The sequence below is a fragment of the Nothoprocta perdicaria genome, unplaced genomic scaffold, assembly GCF_003342845.1.
Source record: "Nothoprocta perdicaria isolate Ctin4 unplaced genomic scaffold, notPer1 scaffold_64, whole genome shotgun sequence".
Lineage (NCBI taxonomy): Eukaryota > Metazoa > Chordata > Aves > Tinamiformes > Tinamidae > Nothoprocta > Nothoprocta perdicaria.
In genome coordinates this window covers 1,512,146-1,532,212 of record NW_020455910.1, presented here as the reverse complement: position 1 = coordinate 1,532,212, position 20,067 = coordinate 1,512,146, and the positions used below count along the sequence as shown (strand labels likewise).

At 40.2% G+C, this 20,067-nt stretch overlaps 1 protein-coding gene across 2 annotated transcripts in view; it reads right to left on the bottom strand.

Moving 5' to 3' along the window:
• Positions 1-4,157: 4,157 nt before the first annotated feature.
• PTDSS1 (phosphatidylserine synthase 1) overlaps positions 4,158-20,067 on the bottom strand; it is a 29,302-nt gene continuing 13,392 nt past the window's right edge. The window contains exons 6-13 of one of the 2 annotated variants that reach the window (XM_026049996.1): positions 19,060-19,211; positions 16,856-16,997; positions 15,882-15,994; positions 14,221-14,286; positions 10,243-10,342; positions 9,024-9,092; positions 8,407-8,476; positions 4,158-7,024 (exon numbers count right to left, since the gene is read on the bottom strand). In XM_026049996.1, the coding sequence (XP_025905781.1) occupies positions 6,912-7,024; positions 8,407-8,476; positions 9,024-9,092; positions 10,243-10,342; positions 14,221-14,286; positions 15,882-15,994; positions 16,856-16,997; positions 19,060-19,211 (825 nt within the window). In that variant the 3' untranslated portion in view covers positions 4,158-6,911. The remainder of the gene's footprint in view (positions 7,025-8,406; positions 8,477-9,023; positions 9,093-10,242; positions 10,343-14,220; positions 14,287-15,881; positions 15,995-16,855; positions 16,998-19,059; positions 19,212-20,067) is intronic. The other variant, XM_026049997.1, reaches the window with a different exon arrangement.

The following is a 20,067-nucleotide window of genomic DNA, read 5'->3' as shown; positions in this document are numbered from 1 at the left end:
TGTAATACAGTATGTTTTCATTTTAGGGATTAAGAGACATGGATAACATTCTTGGATTTACTACAGAAGCTTTTTTYTTTTAGCAATTCCCATGATAATTTTGTGGTTCCAGCATGGGAATTGAAGGTCTGGGATCCTACTCGTGTCTTTATCTTCAGCTTCCTGAGGAAATGCAGACATGCCACTCGCCCTTTGTCCAAAGATCTCTAATCTGAGTTTACTGATCCGAGTTTACTGATCGCAGACTCCATCAAGACTGCCATGTCCTATGCATTGTTTCAAATAAACTCCTTTGACACTGAAATGATGTAAGGAAACTACAGCCTGTAACATCATTATTGGCACTTGTGCTGCTGTGACTGTGATAAGCAACAGGCATGAAAGACACACGCTGGCTAAACATGCAGTCAACAAGAGGAACGCAGATATTGGACACTTCAGTCTGAGAGGTATTTTATGATGTTTAGAGAACCTRTCACCAGGAAATTACCATTCAGCTCTAAGACATGTTTTTTTTTTTCCTCCCAGTCTCCATCCTGCTAATTTAAGTGCACTTTAAATGTGGTCAAATGGAATGTGTTGATCTGAGTTGGCTTTGTGATCTAAACATGTTAAAGCCAGCTGACGGGTAGAAATAATACTTAAAGTGTCATTTTATAATATTWAAAGCATCAGGGCTCCTAAGATGATTGGGGGGTGGAGCATCTCTTTGTATAAGGAAAGGCTGAGAGATCTGGGTCTGTTCAGCCTGGAGGAGCGAAGGCTGAGGCGGGGACCTGATCAGTGCATATTAGTATCTGAAGGGAGGCTTTGGAGCCAGATTCTTTTTCAGTGAGGTCCAGCAATCATAATGGCCACAAACCAAAACACAAGATGTTCCAAATGAACGTGAGAAAAATCTTCTTTACTGTGAGCATGACTGAGGACCTGCCCAGGTTGCCCAGAGAGGTTATGGAGTCCTCTTCCCTGGAGATATTCAAAAGCTGCCTGCACAAAATCCTTGGAAACGTGTGCTAGGTGACCCTGCTTCAGCAGGGAYGTTGGACTAGATGATCTCCAGAGGTCCCTCCAATTTTAACCCTTCTGTGATTTTGTGTCAGCTGCTGTTCTTACAGCACATAAAGAGGGGAAAAGAAAACGCCTCAGCTAACATAATAAAAGCTCCTAATTTTCTTCCAGATCACATATCTGACTGAGGGAAATATATTTCCTTTAGTGGTATTTTTTACTGTATTCTTTTTCCTCTCCATTGATAGCTTTCAGAGGGCAAGTACTGAATGAGGCTAGAGCAAAACTATCATAGATGTCTATCGGTGGTGACCCCTTCCAGAATAAAGTTCAGAAGAGCAAAGGCCCGTTGCTTCCTCCTGCAAGAAATGAGGGCTGCGATTTTTTCTCTCAGCCAACCACAAACAACATGTCAGTGTTAACAGAYAGAAGCCACAGTAATTGTTAAAAGGCAGGTGCTCCTTGAGGTTGCTGTGGCTAAAAGGATTTTCAAAGCCTTCAAAAAATAYTCAGCACCTATTTGCTTTTAATGGAAAAAATGGGAAATCTTTGCAGACGGTATAAATCCGACATACAGAAACTTACTGATCACTTCCCAAATTCTGAACAGGGTAAGACAGCAACAACAATTGCCCCCAATGGCTTCAGTAGCCTGAAGAGGACGGAGGGGATGAGGAAGAAGCTCATCTGAACAAGCGGACAAAGTCCTGGCTTTGTTACTACAGCCAGAAACTTGGCTCCCTACGAGAGCCCGCAGTACAGGTCTGGCAGAATCCTAGACGCAAAACCAAACCACCTTGACCCTGTAAACCAGGCCAGCTTAGCCCTGTCCCACCTGGATGCCCACACAGGGACAGCGGTACCAGGAACACAGCTCTGCAGGACCCAGCTGCCYCCCGGAGAGCTTCGGGACAGATCCGTGCCTCCTTCCAACAGGGGAAGGGACTTGGACAACAAAACAGCAGTGTGTGCGTTTGGTAGAAACCAAAATAGAAGTTTTGCTCTAACTTTCCAAGTCYAGGGCTATCATTTAGCATTTTAATTAAAAGCCTCCTCAAAGCTACTCATTTGATTTTGTTTTCCTTTGGTTGTTCTGAGCAAGTCTGACAACAGGGGCATTTTGCAGGGCTGTGTGTGTGGCACACGTAATTGAGGTCGGCAGGGGTTASGAAGCCTTGAAGATCGAGCCAAGGCGGCTAAGGCTAGCCCCGAATTAGGAGCAACCCTGGGAAAGCCGGGCCACGTTTGCTGGGTCTGTATTAGAGCAGCACCTAGAGGCTACGCCGAGACCCATGTCCCAGAGCTGCTGCCCCACGCGCCGCGCGTGGACCTACACGTGTTGTCTACTCGCCACGGTCACACGCACGCAGCAGTCACCGTCACAGACTCGTACACCGAGCATTTTCATGAGAAAGTTGATTTGCTAGAGATATATGTGCCCACACACATACATACATGCAATATTTCATGCTTTTTTTTTTTTCCCCCCCAGCAAGAACTACTGAGATATGGAATGGCGGGTACAATAGCTGCAGTACATGCTTTGGATCAGGTCCATAGGAATGCTGCTGCTGTAAATTCCCCTACTCAAAAAAAAAAGGCATTAAATAAGCAATCCATTTATTTCATGTTCATCTACAAGCCGAGGCCCATGAAAACTATGAAAATTAAACCCATGTGTATGCTTAGTATAGTCTGGCACTTACATTTTTGCTGATAATAGGAATTCTATGTTTACAGTTTACATTCTTTCCCAGACTTTTTTTTTTCCCTGAATAGAAGCAGAGCTTCTTTTGGTCTTACCAAAATGTAATTCAGACTGTGGAGGGCAGCAGGATTGCTCCCCTGTGAGACAAGAAATGCCCAAGCATGAGACCTGTCCCAGTCTATTCCTGGGAAGTGGTAGAAACATTAAGAKATAATCCTTAAGAGTTAGGAAGGAGATGGAAATAAAATTTGATCCCAAATCAGTCCTCGGAGTCATGTGAAATAACTATGAGTATAAAGATGAAAGAGATTTTACTTACCTGAGGTTGAGGGAAACTGCAGTAAACTCTGCTCAGCAGCTGTCCTTAATAAATACACTGGGCAAATACAACACTGTAGCATACTGCAAACACTGCAGAAAAACAGCATCTGCTCTTCAGGATGGTAAATCTTCAAGATTTACTGTTTAAATAWGAAATTTAAAATATGAAGAGCTAGTTTAAGACGGGAAACCACCTAACTATCTTCATGCTTTTTCTGATAAGCCTTTCTGGACCCAAGTATATTGAGAAGTGTGAAAAGAGCCAAGGCAGGCAGAGAAGGTGCTAGGTAAAACTTGACCAAGTTAAGGTTTGCTSCTTGCTAATAAGCTGGTTTACTATTCCCACACATGAGGTCTCATTTCTCTTAAAGAATCTGTCAGGAGACCATCTTGCAACTCAGTTCTCCCATTCAGCAGTAAAATACAAAAAGAAACGGCAGTTATCCTGCACAACAAAATCCTGAAATGAAGCAGAGGGATTATTCTAARTGTTCAGATTTTCAGATCTGCTGCATTAAAAATAACAAATTACAGCAACACTTYAGTGCACTATATGTTGGTAAGAAACCACTAAATTAGTCAGTGAGCAAAAGGCAGAATAAAATGTAAAAATATCTAGAGGTAGCMTGTAATTGTGGCCTGTGCCTGGCAGGTAGAGACAAACACACGTGCCGGTGACAGGGGTTGATTTACTGAGTTACTGCGAAATACAATAGTTTGCAATCAATACAGAGCAGCTCTATCCAAAACTATTAAATACATGGTTACACCTGTGTCCTCTTGTGATAACATGGTAAAAAAGCAAGGTTTTGATTGCTGGATCCTCCAATGACTATCTTCACAACACAGTAATAAAAGCAGTTGCTGTATCAAACTCCAAATATTTTGGATATTRTATATGTTCTATACAGTAACTTTAATACTGGAATCCAGTATTCATGGCTAGCTTTTTATACTTGCATCTTATAATTCTCCATTTTTATTTACTCCACAACTTCTTGCCACTATCCTCTGCTTATGCCATGCTGCCTTGAATGAGCCTCCCTTCAAYGACTGCCATTCCCGATGGACAGTCTCTGGAGGGCAAATTCAGGTATCTCAACAGCAGAGGGGGAGATCACGAGAGGACAGAGTCACAGAAAAGACATCAGAAGCAGGAAAGTAAGGAGAAGAGAACGAGACAGAACAAGCAGTTAAAAAGAGGACAGTGCATCCTTGACTACTACAAAATACTGTTCAAGCAGCAGACTTCATACATGGGTGCTAGTTGCTAAACAGCTCTGTGATTTGTCATTTTAGGTGTTGCACACACACAAAATTCAGCAATAGTGCAGGAGACGATAAAATTGGGATCACTTGAGATTCACAGCAGTGATCAAGAGCACCTTTCCCCCGTTTGCTTCTGCAAAGTTCACTTCCAAAGATGGGACAGAAACCGCAGCTGTCAGTGAGCAGAGGACTTGTGTGAACACATGTGAATTCCAACCAGAACTGCTGACAGAGGACACAAAGTACCATTTTCCAAGAAGCACTTGAGAAATTTACTTGGTTTTCCCTCTCCCCAGCTCCCTCCCCTCCTTTAAAAGTAGTAAAATAAAAGTACAAAATAAAACAGCATGGGAAAAGTGTTGTCAAACAACATTTCTTCAAGGCCTCTGCTGTTGTGGTAGCACACAGGAGTCAACTTCCAGCAAGCTGACACTTCATATTTGCCTTTTTAATATTCTTCGGGTGCGATGCAGCAGTGTGAGCACTAGTTCTGCATTCACAAAACGTGTGCTTGCAAAGAGACACCGCACTTCAGCACCTGCTTGCACAGGTATGTGCTGTATACACAACTGGTGCATATATACTCTGCAGTACAAAACAGGCTCTCACCTTTTTTTCAAAAAAAAGGTACTTAAAATATCCTTAAAATATCTTTGAACTTCCAACCTCTTGCTTTGGTATTGAGTCAATAGAAAATTTACAATGTCGTTCTTCAGTCTTACACAGACTGAAGTATTAACCAAGACAATTAAAAAATTAACAAGGCTGCATATCCAAAGAAAGCTACAAATACATTCGTCAATACACAGCACACCACAAATGGGGACAATACAAAGGGATTGCTAATGTGGATGAAAGCAGAGTACTTGTAGGAAAGTGAAAATGTTCCTATCATTTTTCTCATGTAACATTTAATGTCACTTTAGCAACGATGCTATAGCAGCTATAAGTTAGTTCTGACGTTGTACACATTGGGTTCGACTGAAAAGGGAGATGGGAAACATAGTTCAGTAGCAATACAGTAAGTGCATTGAAAATGTTGATAATCCTGGCACATACAAATTTTATGGATTACRTGGGCTCCGTTTTTTCTATTTACAGTATTATACACTTGTATAAAGTCTCTGCTGCATTATTTTTAGTATATACTCTATGGCAAATCACAGTAACATTATTCATAGAAAAAGGAAATGCCAGTTTATTCTGAAAACAATTGACTAATGGATATCATTTATCCATGCTTAATCTACCCACCTCTCTGAACCCCATGAATCCCCAAAATCTAGTTGGCACAAAAGGATTTTGATAACTTAATATAAAAACTGATTGCTCTTGCACATTTACCTCTGGCTTAATCACTACATTCACTGCTGGACAATTAGCCACTTTAGTGCTAATTAGCACTGTCTCCAGAAAAAACTACACAAGGGAGTCACTTCACTGTCAGTTACCTGATTGCATGTTAGGAAATACTGAAATCACATGGGATATGGCAGTAGTATCAAGCTATCTTTCAGACACTGAAGAGCACAAGTCTGCACAGATTTGTTTATATGAGTTGTAGGAAACTTAAATTCAGTGAAAAACTGCTCCTCATCAGGCTTAAGAGGGCATCAGAGCCTTCAAAGCAGTTTCTAAAAATCAAAGGCCTTGGGATTTCTTGGTTACAGCTGAGGCAGAGGCAAATCAAAGGAAAGTGGAGAGGACYCTTGTACAAAATGCAGTGTAGCTGATAGAAGGACACACGTGGTAACGTGCACTTCAAGATGCAATCCATGCCTCTGTACAAAAAGAAGACCCACTAAATGACACAACATCTGTCCCTGAGGGCAGGAGGTGCAGCTCTCTACTTTCCAACAGATTTTCATAAAGATATTAAAAAAAAAAACTTAAAAGAACTGAATATTTAACAATCCAGCAGAAGGGAAGAAGAATCCTATATGAAGGGCAAACAGCATCCTTTGAAAGAAATATGGACCCATTTCATAGCTGGTAAAACCTTGTCACCAGGTTGAAAGAGCATTTCAATAGAAGTGAGCAGCTGGATACAAGCATGGAATTTTTATGGACTAACTGTTGAATGGAAAAGTTTAGTTGTCAGACTGATAAAGAAGGGCAGAGGTGCTTTTACTCAAAAGATTGTGTACTTTTCTAGATAACAACTAAACAAAACTGCAGCAACATAAAAAAATCCAACCAACCATGCCAGCTGCTTATCAGCTTACTAACCTTCGTGTTGATGTCCTCAGCTAAGATATTAAAACCTCACTTGCAAAACCTGGACATAAAACAGAGTGCACCTGCTCTAACAAAACTATTTTTCTTTCCAGCATATTCTTCAGTAGCTTTAGGTGCCACATGCTGAAGAAATTAGATTTAATTCAGTGAATGGCACATGACAGCAGGCAGTGATTTGCAATACATTGGTGGCTCCGTCTCCAAAGACACGAGGCCCTGTGCGTTGCTAAAAAGCTGGTTGCTTTCTTCCACAGCTCTTTTTCTAAATTTTAAATTTAAAATCAATCTCCCACTCAGAAACTCAGAGTCAGGTCCAATTTCCTCTGTCATCTCTGGTCACACTGCAGGACATCTTCCGAGATTATTCTTATTTCTTCCCAATTCCATTGGTTACTTTTGATTTGGAGTGACGGTTCCTTCTTCTAGACGAATGGCTTTCGTTATTGGCTGCAGCTTTTGGTGGGCTATTGTCAGCACCTGCTGAGAAATAAATAGTTTTTTGACATACATTTATTGGACATTCCCAAGCTATTGATCTAAAGACTGTAAGGGTTTTGTGAGCTTACAGCAGGAATTATCTCAGGCTAATAAGGACTGGTTGATACTTGTACTCCATCTAGTGGTCTAATAAAAAAGGCAGTTCTTAAAAACTTCTGTGAAATTTTTTTTCTTCCAGAAAATATTGGAAGTTTGATAGAGCAGAATATAATGGGGAAACATCCTTTAAGTGTCATGAATAACATAAATCTCCAAACTTATTCCTGGCAAGTAATACTATCAGAAAGTAACAACTCTGAAAGTGAGTGTTCTCTCAACAGAAATGCTGGAGTTTCTTGTACGAGCACATCTCTTGTTTCCAGTTTTTCATATTGTATCCTTCATTTAATTCCGGTAGAGCAAAGAGAGAAAAGGGGAGATTGAACAAAACAGGTGATCAAAAAAGATGAACAGAGAGTTCAAAAGCAAAACATGAAAAAAAGCTAAATTTTGTAATAAATAAATAAAATCAAGGAACAGCTTTCCTTGGCCAGATTTGCTTGACATATCAAATTGAAAAAAAAAAAAAATCAAATGAAAGCGTATTTTACCAAAACATAAAAATCTACCAACTTACTAAACTGAGAATAAATTAACACCAACATCTMGAAAATTCACATACAAAATACAAAGTACTCTGCTGTCTAGATGTATGCAATTCAAGCACTGTTATATTCAAGTATGCAATAAATTGGAAATACTTCTAAAGACTACGAATATGCTTGGAGTATAAGCTCKGACAGAGGTAGTTTGTTGTCTTCTTCCAACAGGCAAATCCATCCTGAAGCTCTAAAGGAGGAGACAAGTAACTTAACCAATCTCCAGAGCAAGGCAAAGACATCAGAGAAGGGTGCTGCTGTGGTTCAGGACAGAGGAAGCTGTTTGGGATCAGCAGCACTGCACTGGCTAGGTGAGTGTCAGTAAGAACAGAAGTTTCAGGGAACATTCTTAACTGTTCTTTAGTAGGCAGGAATAAAAGCACACATTTAAATGTCCTCTTAAAAACAAACACACATTATTCAGGGAGAGAACTTGTTCAGAACAGTTACGAAATGTGTAAACCCTTCACTCTGAAAGAATGGTCTGGAATAGCTGCAGAAAACAAACTTCCTTCGTTAAGAAATAAATACATTTTGAAGAGTCAGAAGAAAAAAAGGCAGTAAAAACAGATAATTTTATAGATGATTTATCTGTGTAGCTGCTGCAGAGATTTCTTAAGTAAAACAAATTGTTTCCAAGGTAAGTTTCTCAAGCCTCATTTCCTAGTGCTGACCAGTAATTCCAGTAGTACCACTTTGAGAATGTACATGTGAAGGTGCCAATACCTTTACTGAATTTAGAATGAAGCCAGGAAGCGTCTGGACTGTACGGGCTGTCTTCACTTTCTGACAAGGTCTGCAAAAACCAAGAGGGACACGTCTTTAGGATGCTGGTCGCTGTGGTCAGTGCTTCTCCTGTGCAGATAAGGTTTGCTCTTAGACTGGTAAACTTAAACGATGGCAGAAGTCCTAACAAAAGATTCAGCCAATACTTCAATCTCTTTCCTTCCTTGTTAAGAGGTAAAACATTGATGCTACAATAAGAACACATCATTTGTTGTGTGATCTGTTGTGTAACCAAGTATTTTTAATATTCTTCCTATACAATGGGGACCTTAGCTACCCATTCATCCCTGCATGCTCTGCTAAAATTGCAGCCCCATTTTGAGTAACCGAGAGGACAGTCTCTAGAAGCCACAATGTAATTTGGGATCTGTCCAACAGCTGCTGAATTCAGAGTTCGTTCTACTGACTTCAATTGGACTCTGGGACCATCCCCCTCTCTCCATGTACGATAGCTTTGGTAAAGAATTTATATATGTAGAAGCTTTGTATTTTTATATATGTAGAAGCTTTTTTTTAAGCTACAGTATAAAACAGAAACAGGCTCCCTCGTAAAATACCTTTTCTCGGTGGCCATAGTATTCCGCATACCAAACCATGCCATATAAACACAGGAAAGTTGTAAAGGCCTAAACAAGGGAAAAGAAAAATTATTAAAGCCTGTTTTTTTATTTTATTTTTTATTTTTTTACAAWTTCTTTGATGGTTCAAGGTCATTTAAGTTTAAGCATTTGGAGCCTTCCAAGCTCTGTTTCTGCCAGCACCTTCACCAGGATGAGATTCCTGCTCARGGCACGTAAACACGGTGCCACCTTGGTGCATTGCAGACCAATTCCCAACAGGAAGGTAGGTGCCTACAAACCACTCACAGGTCAGCACGACTTCCCTYCACTCCTCACAGGGTACCCATCATCCTACAGAGGCACTTGCCAAGCAGGTATGCCAACATGAACATCAGGCTCTTGTCCTTCCCCTGCCCCATGCTTCAGAGGCTGAAGGAGATGCTCGGCTTAGTGCGGCTCTGATCTGAGAAGTAATAACTCAGTTCTTCTTCTCCTCTTAAGTTTTAGGAATAAAAACATAATACTAAGTAATGGAACAGTTCATTCTGATTTCCTATCACCTGTTTAAACTGTCTTCCCAGTTAGAAGGGAGAAACAGGTATTTCTCAACCCATTAAAAATGCCTTATTTTTCACTGACAATTAAAAACGTCTTTGGAATCAGTTACAAGTCTGGCAAGACAGACACACATTTACTGTTAGGAAAAGGGCATTTCATGCTACATTTGCAGCTATCACACTGAAGTACAGAAAGCTGCGGGCTGAGCAGGAACGATCTGCCTGCTAAAACAAGTTTGTTTTATGCAATTTTAAGACAGGAGTGCAAGACAACGTACATCACTTATCAATGCTTCTCATTAGCACACACTCGAAAGGAAGAGGAGTTACTGGAAGCCTCTCCAAACTTATCCTCAGCTGAACCGGTATTTTCGCTCATAAAGAAAAAAAAAAAAGCTCTAGTTTTTGTTTCCCTGCTCCCTTCCAAAGCACCAGGAAACTCGGCTACRTAAGGACATAAGAAAAGCTATTCTAGTCACTTCAAAATATGTTTTCAATGATCTCCCAGTTCTTTTTCTAGGGCGTGCGTCTTTACCAGCACTCCCCCACATCGGTCCCCTGCTGTCCCCCTGCTGTCCCTCACATGGAGGAAGTTATTTAGAAGCTGCTTTCAACGCTTTTGCTGAGCCTTATGTTTCACATGAAAAAATCTCACTCACCACACAAAGAAGCCAAAACACAACATAGAGTATTTGTGTTTTGGAAAAAAGATCTTGTCCAAACTTTATGCACACAATGGCTTCAAGGAAGGCAATAACCCTGTGGGCAAAGGAAGGAGGGGGAAACAAAAAGAAAGGTTACAAACACCAGAGATGCAACGCACACGTGTACAAGCCCAATTCCTGCCAGCTCTAAATAAGTGTTATTCTCTAATGAAGCATGAAGTAAAATACTTTGGGAAATTTATGTTTTTGTGTTATACTTCAGCATAAGCAGCATGTAGGAAGTGATCACCGGGCAGTTCACAGGCCTAAGGGCCTCTGTTTGTGCAGGGCCCAGGCCGGAGCACGCGCAGCAGCCAAGGCTTCCTGCTTCCACCTGCTCCTGGGCTTCAGCCCACGCAAAATCCAGGTCTCACTTCCATGCTCAGCAACCAACTGGCTCCCTGTTGGGTCAACTAAGAAAATTTGAACACTGCTGTCAGACATAACCAACTTTATTTACAACAGGTCTACATAGGCCTTTGGCCACTAGCTACTCTGGTCACTTTTGATACAATTTTTAAAGAAAAGAGGTGCAAAATGGCATTCCAAATCTCTGAACTTGCACGTGTGATCCGGTTTACATGTAAAACCCAGGCTGACACTACAAGAACAATTTGTGGGGAAATTTGAGAGGAAAATTGCAGTGGTTACTTTCCTATGAGGCATTATAAAAAACACAAACAAGCATCTCCACCTCCTTGGYATCACCAGATAAATATATCTGTTGATATCAGAGATACCTCTCTGATACCACCAGATACTTACATCTTTTCAGGCCCAAAGACACGGAGAAATGTGCCCACACCTTCACGTGCAATGATGGGCTACGAATCCAAACCTTCCGTCCTGCCATGCATATACATCCAGTTTGTGCAGGCCCTGGATTTAAAATTACATCTTTTTAACATAAACCCTAGTCAATATTACTTACTGCTAATTACCTGCTTCCTGGCAGCAAAAGTGCAGGACACTGACTCTTCTCATGCTGAAGCAAATCTGAAGTGAATTAGCTCCAGCTTTGCTGCCTTCACGTCCTGCGTGAGGGCACCCACGTGCACTGCCCAGGTGGGTGCCCTTGCCAGGAGCTCAGTGCAAGTTTCCTGCTGGGGGACCAGTCGATTCTCCAAAGTGCCCCCTTGCAGTCTGCTAAGGAAACCCTTCCTTGCTGAGCAGAGACCTGGAATTATTTGACAAGGCTGGCCTGGTAATCTGAGCCCTTGGTGGCTCTGAAGTGCCCAAGGCAGATGGCCCTACATGCAATGAAAGACAACTTCGGAGGCCTCCTCCAGCTTTACATCTAAGGCAAAAGCTATGGGACACACCTTTTTTTATTGTTGTTTTTAGAAATTATGCATGTGGTATGCTCTCACAGTGAAACTCCTCCTAATACTTGTTAAAGCTTGTAATTGCCAAGGCTGGCATTCAGAGCCACCTATCTGTGCTGTGAAGCTTTCCAGAATTTATTCCAAATTATTCTTTCATGTGCTGCTTCTCTGACGTCTCCCTCATGAAAACCCTTTCATATCACAAATCAAAAACACAGCACTGCAAAGAAATCCAGATGGGACCAGGGAAAGTCACCTTAAAATTGCTAAAGTAACACCTTACAAGTTACTGAGATGCATATCAGTTAAGACTTGCCAGCTGCAGTACTCTGTAGGGTCACCGTTTATTTTTCTTTCTTGGTTTTATGTTATTTTTGCTGACTTAGCTGAGGAGAAATCAGCTATTAAATTGAAGCACAACAGCAGGAACAAAAAGACCACAACCAGGAAACAAATATATATATGGGTATGATGTACTTGAAGCTATAAGCAAAACAATAAGCTACTTCCAACAGAGTATCTCAAAAATATATGTATGCAGCTGTTTGTAATGTGTTTATATAGTCTTCCTACTATTTTTTTTTTTATCAAAAACTTGTGCTTTTCATTGTTCAAAATGAGAGGTAAATAAAATTAAGACAGAAAAATGCTAATAGTTAAAGCTGTTAGTGTTCTACTGATGGCTGATGAAAATCTTCACATTAATAAACACACTAACTTTTTATTCAACAGAAAAGGTCTTCTAAAATCTTTACAGGTAACCCGTTGTGACAGACTTTGTCTTAATGAAAAYAGTGCAGTCTCCAGCAGACCTGTGGCACTGGCCATATTTACACCTYAAGTCATTTATTGTCCCTTTGTTAAGAGTTACATTACAGTGTATATTGAAGCTGCAGAGTCTACAGCTTAGTATTAACACAAAGCTTTGGTTTTAATTCCTCCCATGGTTAGGTTGTTAAAGATGCAGTATGTGCCTTTAAGTGTTTCACAGTTTAAATAAGTTTTTYTTAGCTGTGGTGTTTGGGGAAATAATATTCTATATACTTGCTTTAAATAGTTTCAAAGATTAATTATCCAGGGTAATTAAATCATTGGAAGAGCACCATTTATTCCAATAAACAGCTGGAACTCCTAGTTTAGCTCTGTTTTCTTCCTGGCAGATTATAGAATCAAGCAGTATTAAGGAAATTACTTTTCCAGGCTCACTTCCCACCATCAGATCACACTGAAAACCAATATTCTACTACAGCTCCTTTATGCAATCATTAAGAGAAATTTAAATATCTTTTATCTAAYGTGTTTGAACATCTAAGGTGTTTAGTGAGACCTTTGTAACAAGGATCACGGTGGTTCCTTCTTCACAGCAAGAAGTCAAATAATAGCCAGAAGACAGTAATAGATCCATCCCAGAAAGTGATATGTCAGTGAAAGAGGTGAATGTTTAAGTCCAGTCAAATCCAAGGAGCCACATGCCATGTTCTCCAGGTTACATTTAAAACAAGGGTAGAAATCCCTTGAGTTGCAGTGCAGCGTGCTCTGCTCTCATCTCAATTAACTGCTGAGAAAGGGGTGTGCTGTTCAAGGTATGGTCGTGTACCTGGAAATAAACCTTCCTGCTCTAACTCTGCTCCTCAAACATGGTGACAACCCTGAGACTAACAGTAAAGATGAAAGACAGTTTGCTGAAGCACTATCTTTTAATTAGATTGAAGGATTTCATGGCTCATTGAAAAGCTATTCTAATTCAAGACAGTAATAGCTTCTTCTGTTAAACACCAAAATGGTTCAGACGATTCTGGAGATGAGAAATACACTAAACTTGAAAATCAAAATGAAATAGTTGTTTTAATTTAAAAATCATTTCTATCAGAAATGAGATTCTTGAAAAGTGTGCTTATACACACAGAGTTTATTATCATTTGATTTGCCATCTATATTTGCCCACCTGTAAGCTTTCCAGACATACGTTATATTTGACTTATTACTTATTTACAAGAAGCTTTTAAGATGCTACAGCAGCATATGCTTCTGGTCTTGAGAACAGTACATTTTAGTTAAGGAAGTTCTCACTAGATGCAATCTTGCAATCTTTTCATTTAAAGATCTCCCCTGAGAGATATGTTGAAAAGAGACTGCAGCCAAAGCAACCACTGTTCATGGTGTTTTTCTCCTTGTGAGCAGCAGTAGTTCAGAACTGGAGTTGGTTTCACTGTCTTTTATGGCGAATCCTCTAAGAGCAGCAGTGACCCCCTTGACAGCCAAGTAAATAACAACTAGTAACAGGTAAGGGGGACATGCAAAAGCTTTTCCCTTCTCATATGGTTGAGAATATGGGCAGCAAGGACAATGCTTCTGAGGAAGGCTAATTTTATCCAGCAGTTTTCAGTTCTTCCTTCTGGTGTTCTCCTTACTCTACCATCACTTCCCATGTTTACCTCCAAATCTGGGATCTTCATTTCCTCTGAATTTGCAGAAAAATCTGCCTGAACTATTCTTTATATTTAGACACAACATGAGATAGGGACTGGTTTCAGGCAAAGCCTGTTCCTGCATGGGACACAGTCTTAACACTTGCAAGAGCTTGAGGTTTGCACACAAGAGCACTTACCCAAACACCCAGCACTGAGTTCCCACCCTCTTGCACTGGGTATCTGTGAGGTAGGCGTAGTACTGCCTGCAAAAAGAAAAAAAAAAAATCTTTAATGGATGTTCCCAAAATATTTACATGTGGAAAATCTGTGCAAGTGACAAATGTGTCTGTACTGAAGATAAAATGCTGCAGGTTGAAATCACAGGCAATCATGCTGGAGATTTACCAGGTGACTTCAATTCCAGTAGGGCAGATTATCATGTGTATTGAATAGCATGAAGCAATACAGAAAACAGTCCTGAGAGCAAGAAGTATAAAGGTACCCAAACCAGGAGGCTAACAAAGCAACGTATTCTCCCACCGCCTCTCCACTATTCTTYAATTTTTTAGGGAAAGCAAAACAGCTTCAAAAGAATTAGAGAATCTCTCACTTTTGCAGTTTGTCTTTTAATTTAACTGCATTTTCTTGAGATATGTGGGTTTGCATCTTGGAAGAAACTGAATCTGGATTTCCAGATTCACTGGGCAAGTGCTCCAACCATCAACACCTTATCCTCTAAAGACCAGAGCAGAATTTCTGCCTTATTCTGGTCTGTTCTTTATACTTGAAAATGTTCTGAGTATAGTTAGGGAAATCCCAGGATGTTAAACCCAAGTTCCTTTTTCAGCCTCTTTTGATTTCAACTGACATAATGCGGAAGGCGAATGTTATTAATCCAATTAAACATCAGTTTAAGGACAGAGATTTCTACAGGATTGGAAATACCATAAAAATACTTAGAAGTTTATTTGTACAGAAGCTTTTAGGATGCTTAACGTGATTCAGCAAAGAGTGTGAAATCATTGCTCATAACTCAAGAGAATAAAGAGCTATGAAAGATGCTGAATTTTAGGAAAAAGCAACACAAGGCTACTACTGCATTGTCCAAGGTAATGTCACTTTGCTCTTRAATGGGAATTTCCTTGGTCCTTCAATTTCACAACTTAGCTCATTCTGCCTACCTATAGGCACATCACTAAAAGGTTCACTCACTGTGTCCTGAAGTTTACCATCAAAAATATAACACACACTTTRGTGCAATTTAGCTTTCATCAACCACAAGGAAAAAGAAGCACAAGACAATTGGCTGTTTTAACAAGAACTATAAACAAGTCTGGTTTCTTAAGCGGTCCATCTGGCCCTTCTGTCCTCATCATCCACTGCATGCTGTTCTGCTGCTCAGGATGCAGTAATGTTCTATCTTTTTCTTACAACAAGCTAGTAATTCCTACAGACAAGTGGAAATAGCTCAAGTAAGAAAACTCAACAGTTCTATTTTTCCTCATCAGGATATTTGYGAGCATCTGATTGATAAGCACAGACCCTTCTGCATGCAATCCTCAAGGATGAAATATTCAGCTAAGTCAAAGCATAGGTAAATGCAGTACAAACATATGACTAAAAAGACATGTTCTGTAAAATCCCTATAAAATAGATTTTTATACAAATTTTACCGTATTGACGTACTGTGATTTACTGAAAAAAAAGCTTTATTGAGAAGTCAKGGCTATTTTACTATGGGTAAAGGCAGCAAAAGCAAAAATATATTGAAATGTGATGTATTTATTTACAAACTATATGCCTTTCTTGGGCAAGATACTCCAAATGTAAGGAAAAAACACCATAGAAACAAAATTACCTTACAGTGGGTGCTGTGATAATTCCTATAAAGAGAATTCTCCCCCAGCTTAAAGGGTGGCTTGCTTGGAATACAAAGATATGTTTCAAAAAGAAGGTGTTTAACTCAGTCAGCTGAAAAGAAAAAGGCAGTTAAACAGGTTATACTTTGTGCTGCAAATGTTTGTGTTCAATTAACACAACTGTTACTGAATTACTACAAAACATGCTAAGATTAACATGGCAGCTACCTGGGGACAACTTTTTATGCTCTACTGCAACTCTGCTGGTTGGGGATTTCAAAAGCCTAAAATTGCTACTCTAGGGCAAGCCAAGGATATAGCGATATAGCAAATAATTCTCCCCTAGACACCTCTACAAAAGCATTTAGTCTATTTCCAGAAGCCTGTTAAGAGGCTAGATGTTAATCTGAAACTTATATATCCTAAATCAGATATGAATGACTAAGGCAAATTTGATAAGGAGCAGACGAGATTACATCTATTAAGTTCAAACACTTCTGATTCTCTCTTTAAAAAGTAAATTCGGCATATTGAAAAACAAACAAACAAGAAAACAAACACCTAAAGCGTTTTTAGCAAAGACTTTCAGCATTTGCACACAAGTGGTTGGGATACATTATGAAGTCTTGCTGGACTACAGCCAGAATTCTGAGTATCAGTGACCCATCCAACAGTCAATGGAAGAAAAACCTGCCTAGCAGCTTCAAAAACCATCAATTGCAAAGAATAATCTGATTACCTGTATAGTAACCTCTAACATTTGGGTTTTTTTTTTCCACAGATTCTGTAATTACACCCCTGAACTATCACATAGCTCCTGCAAACAAAGGCCGGACCAGTACTGTATTATCAAATCCTTCAATTGTGCCTTTCAATGACAGACACACACTGCRTTAGAGTATCTTCTAGCCCAACACTGCCAATAACTAACTGAGCTGATGGCAACTTTGATTTCACAGAACTTCTTTGCTACCTGCCAGATGATCATGAAAAGGTAGACTCCAGCCACTCTTTGAAATGAAGACTTGGGGTCAAACCAGCGAACGTAGGTCCAGCTGGCTGGGGTGAACTGCAACACAGCTCGCTTGATTTTCCCTGTGGTCGTGTGAATGTCCCTAGAAAAAGAGAAGACTGGGGTGAAGACGAGAAAGATGCAAGGAGSGGGGGGAAAAAAAGCAATACCCRTCTTACGAGGTTTCAGAACAAACACTTATTCCCTGGACAGCTAAGATCTTCACAGAYCCCAATGTTTATAAGGGGCAAGGTGAATTAAGAAGTATTGTCTATTAAGTTTTTCAGTCAAGATGCATTCTGCTATGAAAAACCATCCAACTCTAGCTGGAGTCAGTAAGTAAAAACAAAACGTATCTATCATTTTTTCCATGAAGGAAAAAGACTGTAATTCTTCAAATCTCTTTGAAAACCTGCAGGATATTTTTACTGCCTGGTTGAGGCTGCCATTGCTTAATCTAAAGGACTCCTCACTGCAGAGCTCTGCCCTGGATCCCTTAAGAATCGGTCAGATTTGTTATTCCTCAAGTGTGGACCAGGCTGCCTCCACAGGATGGAAGAGGTGGCATTTACAGCATTCCTCAACCTTGCTCTTCTGGTATTAGATTCACCTGAATCCTTTACACTGATGTGATAGCACTTTTACAAGCTAGAAGGCTTTGAAATTCCCTTTGAATGCGAATGGCTTTTCATCTGACAGACATGTTAGCTGCTTGCTCTTTGCTCTTGCTAATACTAATTGAGATGAGTGACAGCCGAGTTCCTAAACAACGGGAACTTTAAGGAAAACCCAGTTTTCTCCTCCAAGCAGGGCAGAAATCAGTTTTCAGCCTGCTATTTCTCTGGCAATTCTGGGCAAAAAGGGAGATTCAGATTTGATAACTCTAATATTTGTCTTTTGTTTTAGTAGTGCAAGTTTAGTATGGTCTCCCACTCTTTCTAATCTTTAAGGTTTTTTTTGTTTTGTTTTGTTTTTTTTTTTATTATTCCTCTTGAATAAAAGAAAGGCAAGAAAGAGCACAAGTGAAGGCTTCCCACTCCGTGCAAATCCTCTTTATATTAAAGGGCCAAAGAGTTTACTCATGCATTTAAAAGACAACATAAGGAAAAAATCTCCCATAGAGACAGTAAAAACTAGCCCTGCCACAGATATTACAGCATACCTTTCTCTTAATTTTCAGAAAACTAAAACCATCAACTTTTTAATGCTCAGCCTAAATGGAGATAAGGGCAAAATGAGTCAAGCCTAAAGGCTGGATGGTTTGCAAAGCCTTAAGTAAACTTGTGAGCAAGCAGATGAAACCGCACAGAAGCCCCTACAGGCTGCAAATTTGGCAAGCAAGGCTAGAGCTTTTTGCATCTTCATTATTAACACAAGGCARTATCGTTTGCAACCCCTTGCCACTGCTCCTGCTTCATCTTTGCCATTGCTGGTGCTTAGCATCTCGTGAAAGGGCAGACGGGCAARAATCAAGGAAGGAAACAACAACATAATGGGCTAGGGCTATAAGTGACTAGGCCACAATCTGTTGCCCTTTTCTGCTGTCCTTTTCCGTGACAAATGGTGCTTTATTTTGAAATTGCTCCCTTTATTTGAGAGAGCTGGCAATGGGGTAAGGACTCAGGAGTCCTCACAACTTAGGAATCAAGCTGATTTTTTTTTCTTTTTCACCCGTTTTGCACTGACAGCGAGTGCTGGCAGATTGCCACACTAATGTCACTTCAAGCTGACACCCAAGGTGAGAGTTCAAAGTGTCGTATAACGAGACAACCATTAATATCAGGCTGCTTCACCGCCTGCTTAGAAGTTTCACCTGTAGAAAGGAATTCACTAAAATGCAAATAGCTCTACTACTGTGTGCTTTCATTTGGCATCAATGCTTGTTACTTAGATTACAATGCAAAATTTTATACACACGTGTGTATATATACACACACACATATACACACAAGAAGCATATTTAGGAATATGTGCTATCCAGTAATATCACTGAGATGGGATTTAACATTTACACTAAGTATATATCACCATCAACAAATGCAAATTACATATTATTTCTACAACATATACATTTTACATACGCAAAGCAAGCTCTGTTTCCCAAGACATGGAATTTAATTACAACATTAAGCATTATGCTGTATCAAGCTTTAATTTAGACCTACTTGAAGCTCGCCCAGTGATAGGTCCTCATCTCCAAGAAACGACAAACTACCATGCCCAACCAGATGCCACCCCCGTTGCAAAGCAGGATGTCCAAAATGACTTGATCCCACCAGCATTCCGCAAAATTAGGCAGGAGATGCATGAAGAAGAGCTACAGAATACAGCAAAAAGATTCTGGGTGAGGAACAGCATTCCTGTAAAATTCATAGAAAGTTACTTTTTAAGAACACATATAAAAATGAGCTTCTCAGTAAACATCATTAGTTCATGGACTTGTGCAGCAACCACTGATGTGTGCTGGAAATCCCTCCAGTGGCTTCAGACACTGCAGACAGGACCATGCAGGGCTCGAGGGGGTTCTGTCTGCTCCCTGTTCCCTTTGGGGCTGTGCAGCACACGAGGCTCTGGAGCAGCTTTTGGCACCTCAGAGGACACATGCGAGGTTCACACAAACGCATCAAGCAAAAGGCTGCAGTTTGGGGAGGAGTGAGGGGGGTTKGGGCTTCTCTCTTTTTTTTCTCCTCTCTTTCAATTTAGTCTTATGAAGCTTGTTTCCTAAGCCAGCAACAGGACGTGTGTAAATTTAACAACTGTCAATRCTAAAGCACACTTAAATTTAAGACTTAAAACTTGTTATAGTTTAATGTATGTTTCAACACTTTCTTTCATTCACCATTTTAAGGGAATTTTGTAACTAAAAGTCATCAGCATTTCAGACAACACCAGCCCTGCTACTACCCTTGATCCTCAGTGCCTTAAGAGGACACTCTGCTCTCCTTTCCTATTTGGTCTCTCGTCAGCACTAACTGTCATAAAGATGCTGAAAATCAGGCCAGAAGTAAACCAACATCTGCCACCATCTGGATGCAGCTTCACATATTCAGCCCCTTAAAGATTTCCTCTGGAGAGTACACAAATCATTTGTTTTTGAAGCAATCTGTTGCTTTCTGAGCTTAACGCTCACCTTTGCCGAGACCACCATGAAGCATCAGCAAATCAATTAGAAG